At 46.5% G+C, this 16,686-nt stretch overlaps 1 protein-coding gene across 2 annotated transcripts in view; it reads right to left on the bottom strand.

The window, feature by feature from the left end:
* GALNT17 (polypeptide N-acetylgalactosaminyltransferase 17) overlaps positions 1 to 16,686 on the bottom strand; it is a 436,260-nt gene that overhangs the window by 34,461 nt on the left and 385,113 nt on the right. For both annotated transcript variants that reach the window (XM_037041732.1, XM_037041733.1), the window contains exon 7: positions 1,567 to 1,752. In XM_037041732.1, the coding sequence (XP_036897627.1) occupies positions 1,567 to 1,752 (186 nt within the window). The remainder of the gene's footprint in view (positions 1 to 1,566; positions 1,753 to 16,686) is intronic.

A 16,686-nucleotide genomic window follows, 5' to 3' on the forward strand; every position in this document is an offset into this window, starting at 1 on the left:
AATACTGAACTCTTTGTTGTAATATACTCGGCATGGTTAGTGAGAATGGTCCTCTGTGGAAAGTGTGGGAGGGTCACTGGCATTGGGGACCAGGGGCGGTTTGTAATGACAGAGGAAGCATCGGAATAGAGTCGGCAGCTCTGAGCTCTTAGGACTCTAAGTCACATCACTGTTCCAGGTCACAGCTCCTCTTCTGCAAAACAGGAAAGATAACACCTGCTCCACTGACATCGCAGAGCTGTGGGCAGAGGTGAAGGAAGACGGCGTCACATCCCTGCCTTGCCACGGGCTATGTGCAGACCCTTGATTAACAAGTCACTTTTAACCTCCAGAGCTTTGGTTTACTTATCTGTAAAATGGACACCACACTAGGTTCCTATCGAGCTAGCATTTATTGAGCACTTAATATTTGCTATGCTCTGTCTTAGGCCTCGTTTCTAACTACAGATGGTTCCTCAGTCATATGGCTCTCATGAGTGCTAACTGAGAAATGCTAATAAGGAATTTATCTAGTGCCTAGAAAGGGCTAGACAGGGACATAGAAAGGGCTCAACAAACGGTGCCCAGCTTTATAGTGTAACATGTAAAATCACTTACAGTGTAACAGCTCGAAAGTGCACATCGCCATTGGGTATTTTCAATGCTTTAAAACCTTGTTTTTATCATTGTAACAGCAATGATATAAATTCTTCGCTTTTGTCTTCTTTATCCACAGATCTTGCACATAGTCACCTGCATTTCTGCCGTCCTGGGCTCCAGCCTCCTGCAACACAGGGGCTGTATTTCCCAGCAGGACGAATTCTAGGCAACTCTCAGCAGACACCTGGCTGAGCAGATAAACCCAACTGTGGCTGAGGGTTCAGGTCTCCCTGCTGTGCTGTGCAGGACAACAAACACTCGCCAGCACTCCCGTATCCCCTGCCGGGCACTGCTCTAAGTGGGTCACACGTGCTTAAGTTTAGTACTTTCGATTTCATTCTCACAACTGCCCAAGGAAGGAGGGCCTGCTAATGTGCCCATTTTATAGCTGAGGAACCTAAGGTACAAAGGCAATATGAGTGGACTTATTCAAGATCTCATAAGTACTAAGTGGCAGAGCTGGGATTCAAAGGGCTGCAGTAACATAGGAATTTTTGTAGGTGACATTCTGGGTGGAATCTGGAGGAGAGCTGAGGAGCCACGGAAACAAGAGCTTCAGCCCATGGGAGGGATACACGTCACCCTGGAGGCAGCTGGAGTGCCAGAGCCAGGACGGCAAGGTCTGGTGCCAGAAACCTCGGGCAAGAATCTTCTGGACACAATGTATGTTCAGGAGCAGGGTATCCAGATTAATGTAATACAACTGGGACTAACACACTATGACCCTTCTAATCTTTCTAAATGGATTCTGAGACTTCTGTTGCCACTGTCCTCACCTGGAGATCTGTGGACTCCCTCAAAATGAATTCACAATGTTGCAAGTGTGAGCATCTTTCTGGGGAGGAAGCATCATCTTATTAAAGGGAGTGACCTGTCAAACACAAGGATGACAGTTCTAGGGAGATGGAGAGGGCTGCTGGGCCCTACCTCCAGTGGCAGGTTCCACGCTATGTACACATGAGACTTGTAATCGTCCATCCAGACCTCAGCCACCCGGAGAGCATTCCTCTTGGTGTAGAAGCCGATGTTGCTGTTGTAGGGTTTCTTCTTCCGCTCAATGTGGGCCACTCGTGAGCAAGGCAGGACCTCCATGCTGCCCCCGCAGAGCCACACCTAGAGGTACAAGGACATCATCAGCCTGACAGAGAAAGTCTTAGAGGTCACCGCCCTTCCCCAAGGCTCGAAGGTAATGGCTCAGGAGACTTAGCATGAGTGAGAAATAACAGTTTAATACATAAAGCCACTGAGATTTCAGGACTGGTTTGTTACTGCAGCACTGCCTAACCTAACCTAACTGAAAGAGGTAGAAAAGAAGATTTAGGAACTTTGCATTGAGATAGATATAATAGTTTATAGATATAATAGTTTTAGGATATTAAAATCCAGCTCTGGATAAGAGAGGGCCATATACCTAAAATGCTTCTGATGATATACGGTTTTCTTAGTTCTCAGTAATACATTGGACTCCATGAAGACTTTCCCCCACTGGCTGAAGCTGTGCCTTGCAGACACAGACTGGAAAATTCAAACTAAAAAACCAAACCATCTTTATTCAAATCAGCACAAAGTACACAGTGGTCTAGTTCTGCATTGTTAATATGATCTATTTTCGAGTCCCAGCCTTCTGGAAGCATCCACCCCAACGCTACCATGTGCAGACGTCACTTGTTGCTGGGATATTCGGGCGGAAGGCTGAGATGGTAGCTGCCTTGGAGAGATGCAAAAGCCCAAAGAAGCGACACTTGCCCTTCTTTGCCGGGGCCTGGCAGGCATCCCAGGCCCTGCTCCCCGGGGAGGGCTATACCAGCCACCTACTCTCAGTCCCGGGCAGGAAAAACAAAGCATTTCTGATTGTCCAGAAGGACTGGTTTGTGAAAGTGAATGTCCCGGCACTGGTGGGGAGAAGAGGAAGAAGTCACAGAGGAGTTTGGGGACCCGTGAGACTGCCCTGATGTGAGGCTCCTGCACTCTCTCCATGATGGCAGTGCGCCGGTGAGCTGACTCAGGTCGGCATAACATACGCTCGTCCAAACTGGGCCATTTCCAGCCTTTCCCAAAACCCTCACCTCGAGCATACTGGGACATTGTTAAGTATTGGTCCAACTTTCCTGGTTCTTTATTGATTAAATTGGGGGGCACGATTCACGCGTATGTGTGATCTTCTGTTTCTATTTCTCAATTCTGTTTATAACGCAGGGAATCAGACAGCTGGAAAATTCTCCCATCACCAAGAATCCTCTCTTACTTTTCTTGTTTCTTCAATGAGGAGACTGTGAGCTCAGAGAATTGTAGCAGTGGGTGGTTCACACTAGTGTAATTTGGGACCTGAAAATTAGGTGTCCCCATGGGCTGGGGCAGAGCCACTAGAGGGAAGCCAAGTCATGGGGGCAAAATATTGCAAGAGGCCTATGGGAAATAAGGGCAAGAGACCTGATAGAGTAAAATGAGGTGGCTGACTTTTCAAGGGTGGGTAAAGACACAGAATTCCACAGTTATGTGGCATGTGATAGTTTCAAGATCCATGGAATGAATGGAAAGACACTTTAGTTCACCAATTAGAAAAGTTAACATTGTTAAGTCGAGTATTATCATCTTAACAAAGATTGGCAAAGGCCCTTAACAAAGGCCCAAACTAATGCAAAGATTCAGCTTTATATACAAGGGTGCCGAGACAATTCAGTGGGGAAAAGAATGGTCTTTTCAACAAGTTGTGCTGCAACAACATGGAAAAGAATGCATTTGGACAACAACCTCGCAACATATATAAAAATTAACTGGAAATGGATCAAAGACCTAAATGTAAGAGCTTAAACTGTAAAACTCTTGTAAGAAAACACAAGAGCAAATTTTCATGAAGGAAGTACCAAATGAAGGAATGAAGAAAAAATTGGAGGGAGAGAGGGAAGAACAGAGGGAGAGAGGAAAGAATAGAGGGGGAGAAAGACAAGAAAAACACAAGTACGCAATGAGCGTGGGAGGCAAACTGAGCTCAGTCCCTTGGGCCCTGAGTGGAGCCCCAGTGTAGGAGACCATTCTGTGTGGCACAGGCCCAGCTTCCAGTGGGAAGCAAGGTTCAATGCATAGGACCACGCCCATGGATAGGTTCTTCCACAGGGAATCAGGCCTGCACTGTACCTAGGCTGCTATGAGACTTGCTTTTTGCTAAAACTCCCTCACCCTGAATTGAGACAGAAAGTGCTTACTGTAACTTCCTAAAATCCATGCTAAACCTTCCAAGAATGAGTGAAACCGGTTCAACCACTTTCCCCTTTTCATTTGCAAATATCTCTCTTCTGTGATGTGATTAGCAGCATCTTCTCCTTTGTTTTCTGTGAAAGGTAACCACCAAAAGTGAACCTGTGCATAGTAAATGAGGACCATCATGTAAAATGCCCAGAAAAGAAATAAAGGCCATTTACAGCAAGGGCTGAGGCTTTTTCTCCCCTTGAGAGAAAAGCCATACTGTCCCTTCTCCTCCACAGGGCTTGGTAGTATATGTGAATTTCTTATGTCTCATCCACAACGTGGCAGACCCCATCACCAGGGTCCACATCACCCCAGTTCTGGGATGGGTCCAAGGAGCTCCTCTCTGCTTTATCCTTTTCCATCCTTCTCTTCTTCAGTTACCTCCCTTCAGAGAGGTAAGTGACCCCATTCTGCTTCCTCCAGACCAAACACCAACTGCTTCACAAAATCTTCACAGATAAGGAGGCTGGGGATCTTAGAGGTTGAGTAAACTGTCAGTAATCCCCAATCAGTAAGTGGGGGAGCAAAAACCCACAACCTTAGCCACATGCCAGATAAGAGGCCAGCCCTTGTGTGGTGGGCACTGCAACTCTGATCCCTGAGGGCCCTGGTCCTCAAGCTCTGCTTCCTCAGCCACAGCTTGCACCTCACTCAAGGTGCCTGGCCAGCACCTCTAACCTGTGTTGCAGCTGGGGTGAGTGAGGGGAACAGGTGTGTGTGCACACGGCCTGAGGAGGCTCAGTGGATGTGAGGTGGCACCAACAACATCCTCAAGGTGGTGGGTGTCATTGTCAAGGGAGTCAAGGTTAACCTCCTGCTGCACAAAATGACTTGATAAGGTAGCACTGTGAAGGCAACTGGAAGAAATCAGGGAGTCAGCAAGCCTCAAGTCCCAGCAGGCTATACTTCTAGTTGGCCAGAGCTCATGGGCTGGGCACAGGAAGTGACAAGTTGGTGTGAAGTCTGTCCATGGTCAAGTGACTGAGCCTGGGCAGTAGATATGAAGTAATTCCAGAGAGCAGACTGAATACTTGAGAAAAAAGCAACAGGGCAGCTAAGGCAGCAGCCAAGGCTATTCCAGAAGGAATGGTATTCACCTCACCTCTGACTCGACCTGAGAGGTATGAAAGCCAAAGGGGAACCTCCTAAACAGAATGTGGTCCAGGTTATCCTTCTGCCCAACATGAGGACTAGGTTTATGTGTACCAAGTACAGATGATCCTAAGCAAGGCTCCCAAAGATCTGTTCTCCATATCACTGTTTATCAGCCAAAATGGCAAGGTCCTATGGAGCCTGAAAGAAATGACACCAAAGAAAAACCAATAGAAAGTTTGGAGTGAGAGAGTGACTGGCATATCTTTGATGCCAGAGAGAAAAAAGAAGGGGAACTATGCCCCCAGAAAAGCACCCCAGGCCCAAAGCTCCTACATAGAGGGGGGAGTAGTCCCCTCAGATGGGCCAAAAGAGGCCATGAAATGTACATTCTAAGCTCTGGGACCAGTTCTGGGGGCAGAGAATCAATGGCACTACCCTTGGTGACCCTCTGCTAGGGGAGTGGGAAGGGGGCCATGTATAAATATCAATGGGCCACCAGGTGTAATGATTCCAGGAACAGGTACTAATTTATTCACCCAGAAAATATCTATTCAGAGCCTCCTTCCTGGCATGGGAATGAAGTGGGGAACCACGAGACAGGTCCTTGCTTTCATGACATCGATGATCTTGCAAGGGAGACGCATTGATTAAATTAAATTTAATCAATGAACTAATATTAATTGATCTTTATTAATTAAATCATCATAGAATATCAGAAATGAAGCCGACTTCCATGAAAGAAAGCAATACACTGCTAGAAAAACGAGCATTTGATGCGGGAATGTAGCCACCAGGCTCAGAGAAAGCATCCGTAAGGTGGGGCCCTCACGGGCAAATCCAGAGGGCTAGACTAGGCGAACTCAGTTAAAGAAAAAGAAAAAGAAAAAGTGGACAGGAGCCTAACGCACAGAGGCAGCCGGCACAGCCACAATGACCTTGTACAGAAAAACTCATGGTGCCGTGGATCTCATTCAAAGATGGTAGCAACAATTCTTCCCATGTTTCTTTGTAATGTGAATTTTTTGTTCCTCCTATCAAAAGGTTATATCTATTTTCCTTCCACTTGGATCTGGGCTGGTCTTACGGCTTGCGCTGAGCAACAGAACACAGTAAAAGTGATGTTTTGCCCTGTCCAAGACCAGGCCTTAAGAGGCTTTGCAGCTTCCAGTTTCTCCCACTTGTAACCCTGAGTCCCCCATGCTGTGGAGGAGCTGGAGATGAAAGACCATGGAACCAGGGAGGTCCAGCTCCTGCAGTCATCCTGGCTGAGAACCCAATCATGTGAGTCAGGCCAGGAGGGACCAGACACCCTCAGCCAATGCCACCGAGAGAGAAGAACCCCCAGCCAATGCTACTGAGAGAGGCGACCCCAGCCCAAATTGACAAACTCCAGAACTGTGAGCAGATCATTATTTGTGAAGCTGCTAAATTTGGGTTTACACAAACTCGACTGATACACACAGGATATTCAAAGAACTAAAAGAACATCCACGGGGCTAGAACTCAGGGGTGGAAGAGAGGAGAGCAGTGTGAAAGGAAGGTGGGGGGCAGGTGGGGTTTGCACCAGCAGGGCCTGTCGGCCACAGCGAGAAAATTCGTCTTTGTCCTCAATGAGAAACTGCTAAAGGATTTGGATTTGAAAAGATCAAGTGTGGGGAGCATGTTAGCAGCAAGGAGACGGGGGCAGAGGAAACAGGAGGGGCTCACTGTCATCCAGGGGAGAAATGTCAGTAGCTGTGGCTAGGGCAGCAAGACACAGAGAGATGGAAAGACTGGAAGGTTAAAAGGCAAAATCACCAGGAACTCATTGTATGTGTCAGGGAGGGAGAAAAGGGGTCAAGAATGACTCCCAGGTTTCTTGCTTGTGCAGCTTAATATCCAGTGGTAGTATTATTCACTGGGCCAAAAAGCCTCCCCAAACCTACCTAGGCCTCTGGAAGCAGATGTTAAGGAGAGTAGAAAATGAGATGCTGCCTTGGGGTGACATGCTGGTCGTCCTCACTCACCATGGGACACCCAGCTCCACCTGTCTTTCCTGCTGAGGTACATGCAGGCCAAGATGACCCATGATGGCATGTGTCAGTATTCAGTGTCACTCACGAGAAAAGAAGTGGACATTTGCCTGTTCAACTGTCAAATGTGAGTTTCTTTGATTTGGGGGATGTGGACTTTTCTTGATCTGTGAAAGTGAGTTAATTAAGAAAGAAATTAATGTAACAAAATTAATTTTGTTTTGAACCCTCATCTAGCCCAGACCAAGGACAATGTCATGTCCAGGCCCTGCCCAGGATACTATGTGAGCTGGTGAGCCTGCCTACTGCCCTGAGTAGGAGGGTTGGGGAGCAGAAGCAAGCTGTGGCATTACTGGACTTGTCTGAAGATGCCCCACAGAGAGCAGAACGAGAATCAAAGTCACTACTGGGTAATTGTCAGTGAGATCCATGCCTGAAAGAGGTTAGGAGATGCTGCAGAACGTTCGTAGCAAATAACCAAGCAGAACAAGGAGGAGATGCCAAGTATGGAGTGAGTTAACTCACAGGACCACAGACTGGAGGGCATCAGGTCTGCTGAAGAGGCAGTCTTGGCAAGTTAAGGTGTTTGTTCATTTGTTTTTTTTCTGACTATATAATGGTTTTATTGAGATATAGTCCACAAACGATAAAATTCACCTACTAGGTCATGCAATCATCATGACGATCAATTTTAAAACATTTTCATCACCCACCTAGAAACCCCAGGCCCACTAGCAGTCCCTCTAATATCCACCACCCTCTCCTAGCTCTGGGCAACCACTACTCCACTTTCTATGGACTTGCCTATTCTGGACACCTTCTGTAAGTGGAATTCTATGCTGTGCGCTCCTTTGTGGCTGACTGCTTTCACTTAGCGTAATGTTTTCAAGGTTTATCCACGTTGTAGCATGTACCAGTACTTCATTCCTGTTTATGACCAAGTAACATTCCATTGTACAGATACACTACATTTTATCCATTTACCACATGATGGAGATTTGGGTCGTTTCTATTTTGGCTACTATCAATAATGCCACTAAAGCCCTGGCTGGTGTGGCTCAGTGGATTGAGTGCAGGCCTGTGAACCAAAGGGTCACTGGTTCGATCTCCAGTCAGGGCACATGCCTGGGTTGCAGGCCAGGTCACCAGTAGGGGGGTGCTCAAGAGGCAACCACACATTAATGTTTCTCTCCCTCTTTTTCTCCCTCCCTCCCTGCCTCTAAAAATAAATAAATAAAACATTTTAAACAATAATGCTGCTATGGACATTCGTGTAAAAACAGTTTTTATATGGGGATATGTTTTCATTTCTCTCGGGTATATACACCTTAGAACTGGAATTGCTGGGTCATATGTTAACTCTCTGTTTGGCCTTTGGAAGGACTGCCAGACTTTAGCAAAGGGGCTGCACTGCTTTACATCCCCCCAGCAATATAACGAGAGTTCGAACAGCTCCCCATTCTCACTAACCCTTGTCATTGTCCACCTTATCGATTATAGCCACTCAGTGGATATGCATGGCATGCTGTGTGGTTTTGATCTGCATTTCTCTGGTGGCTAATGATGTTGGGCATATTTCATATGCTTATTAGTTATTTGTCTATCTTCTTTGGAGAAATGTTTACTCAGATCCTTTGCCCAATTTTTACTTGGGTTGTTTGTCTTTTCATTACTAGCTGGGGCCTTATGGAGAAAATGAAGTTGGCTTCCAGCGACTTTTCTCTCCCTCTCCTCGCTTTTCATCATTACTATTCAGGGTCCGTTGTTCAAGGTCCCACAAACCATTCCTTACCAGCAGCGTCTTCCTCAGCTCCAGGCAGAGTTGGCATGAAGGTGCCCATGAGATGCAGAGGAATGAAACTGGGCTGATATTCCTGTTCTACCTCCACCAAAGTCCTGCTATGGAGCCCAAAGTCCAAAGTGTGATGCTAAGCAAGTCACTTTCCCTCTCTTCTCCCAGGCCTCAGTGCTTCTTCAGCTCTAAGTTGAAGTCATATTACCCACCTTCCCAGCTCACTGAGCTGTTGTGAGGGTAATTTGGGCTGGTGGATGCAAAAATGTTACACCATATAGTCCTCTAGCCCTTCAAAGGTAGACGAGAAACATGGTTCCTGGACTTGGACCTGGTTCCAGACTCCTGGCTTACAGCCCTGGTTCCGCTGTGTATTAGTCCCCATTGGGCGACTTAGCCTTTCTGTGTCCCAATGTCCTCACCTGTACAGTAAATAGTAATAACAGTTCCTATCTCTCAGGGTCATTGGAGGCTTAAATGAGATGTGCTGTACATCAAGTGCTTAGAGCAGTGGTTGGTTCCAAGCAAGTTCTCAATACACGTTGGCTGAATCACCATCACTACCATTACTTTCAGGATAGATTTCCGACCCCGAGTTCTCACATTCTCCTTATGCTTCCAGCACCACCCGAGAAGAGGAAGGTTCCTCCCCCACCAAGCACTGACTACATGGGCAGGACTGGCGTGCTGATGAGCTGCACTTGCTTGTCCAGACTAACAGTCACCAGTCAAATGCCCAGGCCTGTGTCTGAAGTGCACATGTGGACGGTGCCCTTCATGGGGCTGGCTGACGCTCTCCCTCAGATATGCCTCCCCAGCTCCCTCATCCTGCCTCTCCCCACTCTGGCCCCAGTCACGGCCACTGGAGGAGACCAGAATATGCCACCCCCAAATATGCCTCTTTGGCGTAAGGATATTTTGCTGTGATTATTTTGATAAACAGTAGGACACAGGAAAAGCTCTGACAACACAGTAGAAGTTCCCCTTTTGTAAGGGAAATTAACGTTTATAAAGGAATCTCCATTGTGAAGGAGTCCCACCCCTTGTACCTGGAAGAGGAGGATTCTATTTCAGGCTGTGTCCATGTAGAAGGCCTTGAGTTACATCTGCATAACAAACCTTACTCTTGTTTACTGTATTTTCCTGGTCCCCTTCCCTAACTGGTCCTCCACCCCCTTCTTCCTTTTACTTTTAGTTGAAGATGGTATTTGAGGCCCAGTTCTAAGCTACCCCTTTGAGTTACTCATCCTGAGTTTCTCCCAAGTATATATGAGATATACATGTTCTTAAGCATTTGTTTGATTTTCTCTTGTTAACTTGTCTTTTGTTATGGGGGCCCCAGGCAAGAGCCGAGAAGGGTAGAGGAAAGATTGTTTCATTTTTCTCCTCTATACCACCCTCACCCACAAGGTTTGGGACTGCCCCAGGGGTAACCATGGGCACCCCATGCTGGCCATTCAGGTCTCTCAGCCAAACCTAGCAACTCTGCAGTCCCCAGGCTAACCAGTAACAATGCAGTGTCCTACTCTGATGTTTTAGAGGCTGTCACTGCTCACAAGCTGTGTTATCTTCACAAGCTTTGTTTAGCTTTTCTCTTACGAACACATAAAAGAGACTACACAGCAGACCCGGTAAGCTTAGGGGGGGCCACATGGCAGGCCTGACAGGCTCAGTGACAGAGAGTAACCACACAGGAAGGTGTGATCACAAATTCCTACCTGGGCAGGTCATGAGGGGTAGTTACGTCTGTATCTTCCTAAGCAAACGCCAGTCTTTGCCCTAAGTGAGTGAGCTCTGTTATGCCTGTAGGATGACATACCTTTGAAACACGAAAGTAATCTTTTTCTTCCAGACCCCTCTGAGGCACAGTGGCAGGCACCAGAGCACAAGCACAAAGTCGCTGTTGTCTTGTTGCTGGCACCACGTCTCTGTGAGCTGCAAATGTTAACTACCCTGTACCTACCAATGGGAGGACATATGCATTTCTCCATTTTACTTTTTAATCCAATCCTAAAGATTACCCCTCTTTACTTTCTGCTGCCTCAACCTATCACCAATGGATTTCATGTAACCCTCCTTATATTTTCTTGCTTGATTCTGATATATAAAATAATCTGCAAAACTACCATTCTCTGGAGCATTTTCTCAATCTACTGAGATCTTGCTTCCTGACCTGTCCTCAGACTTGGCTTGAATAAGCTCTTATAAAGTTTCTCTATAGGTTTGAACTTTCATTGATAGTACAAAAGAACAACAAATACTGAGACCTGAATGGGAGAATGCCAAGGCAGTTAAAACAGGTCCGGTGGCCAGGAAGGGGTATGGGAAATAAAGCTTCTCCTTGAAGACCCCTAGTCTATAGTAAGCTTTCTTCCCAACCCACACACCTGATGTAGCAGGAAATTTCACTGACACCTCTCAGGAGAGAAGAAAACACAATTTTCTCTATACAGGTATTTTGTTATGGAGATTTGAAAGTCAAAGAGCTGAGAACTAAATAAACACTCTGATAGCTTCCTGTGGTTTGTGACCAGCACCTCCTGACACTCTGAATGATTAGGGGTTCTGGGGCCACACAGACTTCCAGAGCCCTGCGGCCATCCCCTCAGGCGAGGTGGAGGTACCTGGCCTTGGGCTCCAAGATCCTTACTCTCAATACCTCCTTTTAAGGCCTGACCTACATATCTGACCCCACAGAACCTGGAAGTCCTATACTGGGGCCTCTCCTACTCTTCCCCTTAGTGAGAGAAGCCCTGTGCCACTGAGGTGTCTCAGACGTCTCCCTCCCAGAGACGGAAATTCTTCCTGGTATCAGATTGAAGTCACTTTGGAAGCCATGTGAACCTATTTACGTTGTTAAAAATAACAGTAGAGGAACATTCAACACAGAAATTACATAAATAACCCCATTCAGTAATAGAAGTACTGGCAAATTTTAGCCTTGTGTCTGCAAGTAAAATCTGTTCAAAACAGCAGTGATTTCTGGCTGAAAGAAAGTTTAATTTAACGCTCCCATCCCACCCATCTTTTTGGTATCTACCTAGGAACCCACTTCCCAGATACCTGGGCTCACCCCCTGAAAATCAGGGCCCCCAGAGATGGCCCTGGCCATCAGCACCCTCCCTCTGCCATCCTGGAGATGGTGAGCTGGCTTTTCCAAGTTTAAATGCACATTCTATCCCACAAAATTGGATGGCCACATAATGGCTTTGCTCCTAAAGCCCTTTCCTGAGAATTCAATTTCAATCTTCTGCTTTATTTATTACTGTTTCTCACAAATAGGATTTACAAATATAGACCTCAAGACATATCTCAATTTAACTACCACAGTGACAAGAACCCCTAAATACCTGGATTCTATTGCCAGTCGATGCAAGTCATTTCTCTTAATACCAGATGAGGAATTAAAATGCAGCTTGTAAAAGACATGTGATTCAGAGGAGGAAAGAAATGCACACTGAAAGCAGCTTGATTTATCGAACATGGAAGAGGTGTTGGGAGAGCTTGTTCCTTCTGATTTTTGTTGCTATTCCTTAGGCACCTTAAAAGTATAATATTTGGGGGGAATGATAGAGGGTCTGTGCTCACCCAGGTACAATTTACATCAGCTTGCAGTATATTATTGTCAGAGAGGGTCTGGGCTTCTATGATAGAAAAATAGCGCCCAGTAGCCTCAATGAGGCACTTGTAGGTCGTCAGGCCCTGTCTTCCCCTCATTTCTTTGCCTTCTTCTCTCTTTCCCTCCACTGCCTCTTTTCCTACCTCTTATGCATTCCCCATATCAGTTTTCTCTGCTCCTGTTCCTGTCCTCCTATCTCTGTCCTGTTCACAGACTCCTTCCTTTGGACAGTCCCTCCTTTTGCAAGAGCAGTTCCAACTAAGCAGGTATTAATCACATTGTCCTTCTTTGCACCCAGCCTGGCTGATGTCTTTAGAAGGACCTCAAAGGCAATTACTGTCTCTAGTGCCTGAGCTCCCTCACTGAAACCACCTTGGCCAGAGCTAAACAAAAGGCCTTGCCAATGATCACTCCCAGAAATCTGCAGAAGGGGACAGTGGCTGTAGGGATGCCAGCAATTTGGGACTAGGACTAGGGGAAAGCCAGAATAGATCTGCCCGCTATAGATCCACCAGATGAAACATCTGTCCATTGGATATCATCTACTAATGACCTTCCATTTATTATAATGCAGCCAAGAGGGCCTGCCTGAGACATGCCTTGGAAAGAACTTTGGCTAGCTACTTATTTAACCGTTCTCTCTGAGGACTAGTCTTGCTCCTTATTAGTAATAGAGATGTAAGAACCCTATACTCAAGGTCACAAAGTTTAGATTTAGAAAGTGCATACCAAAGTCTGGATCGGTGGAGATAACCTGATCCAGGCAGAACTTAAGAAGTCCCACTTGACCTTGACTTGAATAAGTAGTCAAGTTTAGGTATCCAAGACCAGGATCTTAGGCCAAGACAGAGCCAGCGGCTGTGGGAGAGCTGGGAAGTCCAGAGAGAAGCACCGTGGTGAGAGCAGGCAAAGGGAAGGCAGGGGCCACCCTTGTAGACACAGGAAGTGGACGTGAGGAGCCTACATGACACCCCCCAGAATGGAGTGCCAAGGGCCTGTGAGCCCACTGGCTCTGTGCTTCCCACAAGCAATTTCTGGGCAACTGTAGGGCATGCAATCATGAAAGGTCAGGGCTAGACCGGAAGCCCTGGTCTCACATGCGGCTCTGCTACATAGAAGCCTGGCTATTCTCATCCATGAACTTGGTCTCTCGGCCATAAAGTGCAGCTCGTAACTTAGAGCACCTGGTCTGAGGGTTGCTGTGAGAAAGGAATGGGGTGATATATGTAAAACTCTTTAGCATGATGGTGGCTCATAGTAAATGCTGAAGGAAAAAAACCAGTTAGCTATTACTTGCTGACCACAAGTACAGCTATGAAGAGCTGTGTCCTGAGCAGTGACAACACAGTGATTTCTTGTGGTGCCCATGGGAGGGGCAGGTTGGAGATGACCTGATGACCATGGGAAGAGGGAGGCCTGCTGGTTCTTGAGCAGGGCTGCAAGCCTCACCATCTGGGCTCCATGAGTTCCTTTGTGCACATTCTGGCTTTTGTCCATGGCAGAGACCCACTTTCGGATGGAGGGTCGGGCCCCTCCCTGCCTGTCTGGGCAGCCCTGCAGCCCTCTCATTCTCCCCTGAGGGTCAGGCCAGGGATTTCCTAGAATGGAACTGCTGTAAAGTGGTGCTGGGCATTCATGGAGGCTCAGAGACTAAGGACGTGCACTTAGGAGAAATGCAGAGGGATCCTGAGCACCACCTGCAAGTCCACGGTGCCATGAGGATGGTTCTGAGACTGTGATCACAGATACCTCCTGCAAGGTTCAGACAGGGCAGCACTTGGGGTGAGTTGCTTCTAGAAAGAGGAGGTGTAGGTTTCCAGGGCCTCTTCCTGTCCAGCTGCCCTAACCTCCATGTGGGCAGTGGTCCCTGAGGGCAGAGGTGGAAAGGCATCAACAGAGGACATGAGGAGCTGCCACTCATGCTCTTCCTCTCCAGTTCCCATCACCATCTATAAATAGCATATTTGGACATCCCTGTCAGAAGAGCATCACCAAACACACTGGCCTTTTTGATAGGAGATTAGAAAGAAGCATTGTCCAGGTATAGGGAGGTTTTAATTTCTTCTGCAGCTGAGATGAGGAGCATGACCAATTTCCTTTCCCTTGAATTGATACCCATAGGGAACCACACTGATAAATAAACACACATTCACATTTCCAGGCTCAGCAAACAAAAAGAGTGAGAAAAATAATTATCAGTTAAATTGAAACAGAAGGTGAGTCCACTTCCCATTCCACTTAATAGATAAAGACACTGAGTCCCTTGCAGGCAGCTGATTACAGAGAAGGCTCATGGCTGAGGCTGCTGATGTGTTGTGAGCACTCCAATCCTGCCTTCCTGAGTTGGGTCACCCACTGCTTCCACTGAGTCTGGAGCCACTCAGAATTGTTCTAATGATTGTATACCAGCCTTTTCTTTTTGCATAAAATGCTAAGAACATCAATTCATTTTTAAAATCTTAGGCTAGTAATTGGGTTAGATGCCATGGTTGTGGGGTAATGTGGGATTTCTGAAACTGATGATGAGGTGTAGGCCAGCAAAGGGAAAGAGAAGATGTTCTGTGTCGCAGGTTGTAGCAGGAGCAAGGACTTGGGACAAAAAAGGGTGACCTTGAATTGAAATGTGGAAGGGGGTCTTATGGGTTAGCAAGTTGTCCCATAGGAGAGAGTCTGAAGACCAGAAATTCTCGGTCTTCATTTGATGCGGTGCCCTTGGGGGTGTTGGATAATTTAAAACAGGAGAAATACAAACACAAACCCTGGTTTGCTTAGGTCTTGGTGCAAAATGAAACTTCAGAACCATTAAATAAGCCTCTTAAGTGAATCTAGGCCAGCAGCTGGTGGCTTGCAGTTTGAAGAGCTACAACAGCAGTAGGTTTCACAATCTCTTCAATTTTTTAATGCAAACATTAGGGCTATGATTAGCAAAGTATCCTAACAACTGAAGGGAATACTCACATGCTGAGAAAATGACAAATCCCTGTCATTGAATTCTAACTTCTATTTTGATCCCCCCAAAGACAAGCAAATCCTATTATGTTCTACTTGGGCCATAATCATCTGTTGACAAAGCTAATCTAAACATGAAAAAGATCTGGGCCAACTTCTCTGGGGCATAGGCTGCAATGTGGGCACCCACACACCAGCCTCCCTTGCAGCTAGGTATGCTGGGAGATTTCCTCTCACCAGTGCATGTGAGCCTAGGGCAGGTGCACTCAACAGTGCATGTAAGCCTAGGGCAGGTGCACTTGAGAAGCTGGTGTGCCTTCTCTACCCTCTGTACCACTGCCCAGGAAACTTGTTGAAGGTAGAAGAACCACACATGGAAGAAACTGAGGGCCCATATAACCACAAGGAAGCCTACCTGCAAAGCATAAATATCTACAATGGGATTTTACTAAAATCCCAGTTAAATCACTGAGATTTGGAGGTTTCCTTGTTCCAAGGGCCAGAGTGACTTGCCCAAGATACTTTTCAACCTGTATTTTGACTTTTAAGTGTGTAGAATTTTAAAATGTATACAGGAACCCCATGCTTTGGATGGATTAGATGTTCTGAAGCAAGTGGTCTCTCTGAGGTTCATTCCAATCCAATAATCCTATTTCTGTTCCACTCTCAGAAAACTATTCATTCCTCAGCTTATGGGGAGGCTGGTTATTGCACCTGGATATTGAAAATGTCACCGATGTGCCCCATCTCATTCTATTCTCTGCCCTGTTTAGGGCCAATTTCATGTTCTGGAAATTGCTAGAATAGTAGGCAGCAGCAGAGCTGATAAAGGGAACTGGTCTTTTAAATTTTTAAACAGTTCTTTCTGTCGCTGCTTTGTTGTGCTCTCTTAACACTATGTCTGACATCTCTTCCAGGCCTGCGGTCTATTTGAACAATGCTAAAATGTCATCTCCTACCTGCTGATTTCTGCAGCTGTAAGTGGCTGGCAGCCTGGTTCCCTCAGAGCCTGTGAGGCAGAATATATGCACGCTACCCATTCACAGAAAACACAGTCACAAAGAGAGCCAGCTTGACCAAAATATGTCTATCTACTGTCTAGTTCAGAGAAAACATAGGAAAGGCATTGTATTATCTTGAACACATGCTCTTTTCCCCCTTTTGTAAAGACCCTGGGCTTTGTAGAGTTGGGTTTTGTCAGTTCTTAGACGGAATGACATTGAATAGCACTGATCTTGAAAGCATAAAGAACCATCAGCTTAGGGCTTCTTCAGAGGCCACCCCAGGCCTTTGTCCTGGAAAATTTGAAGCACAATCCAACCTGTGATTGAATT

This window comes from Sturnira hondurensis, unplaced genomic scaffold (genome assembly GCF_014824575.4).
Source record: "Sturnira hondurensis isolate 20B ecotype Veracruz unplaced genomic scaffold, ASM1482457v3 Scaffold0003166, whole genome shotgun sequence".
Lineage (NCBI taxonomy): Eukaryota > Metazoa > Chordata > Mammalia > Chiroptera > Phyllostomidae > Sturnira > Sturnira hondurensis.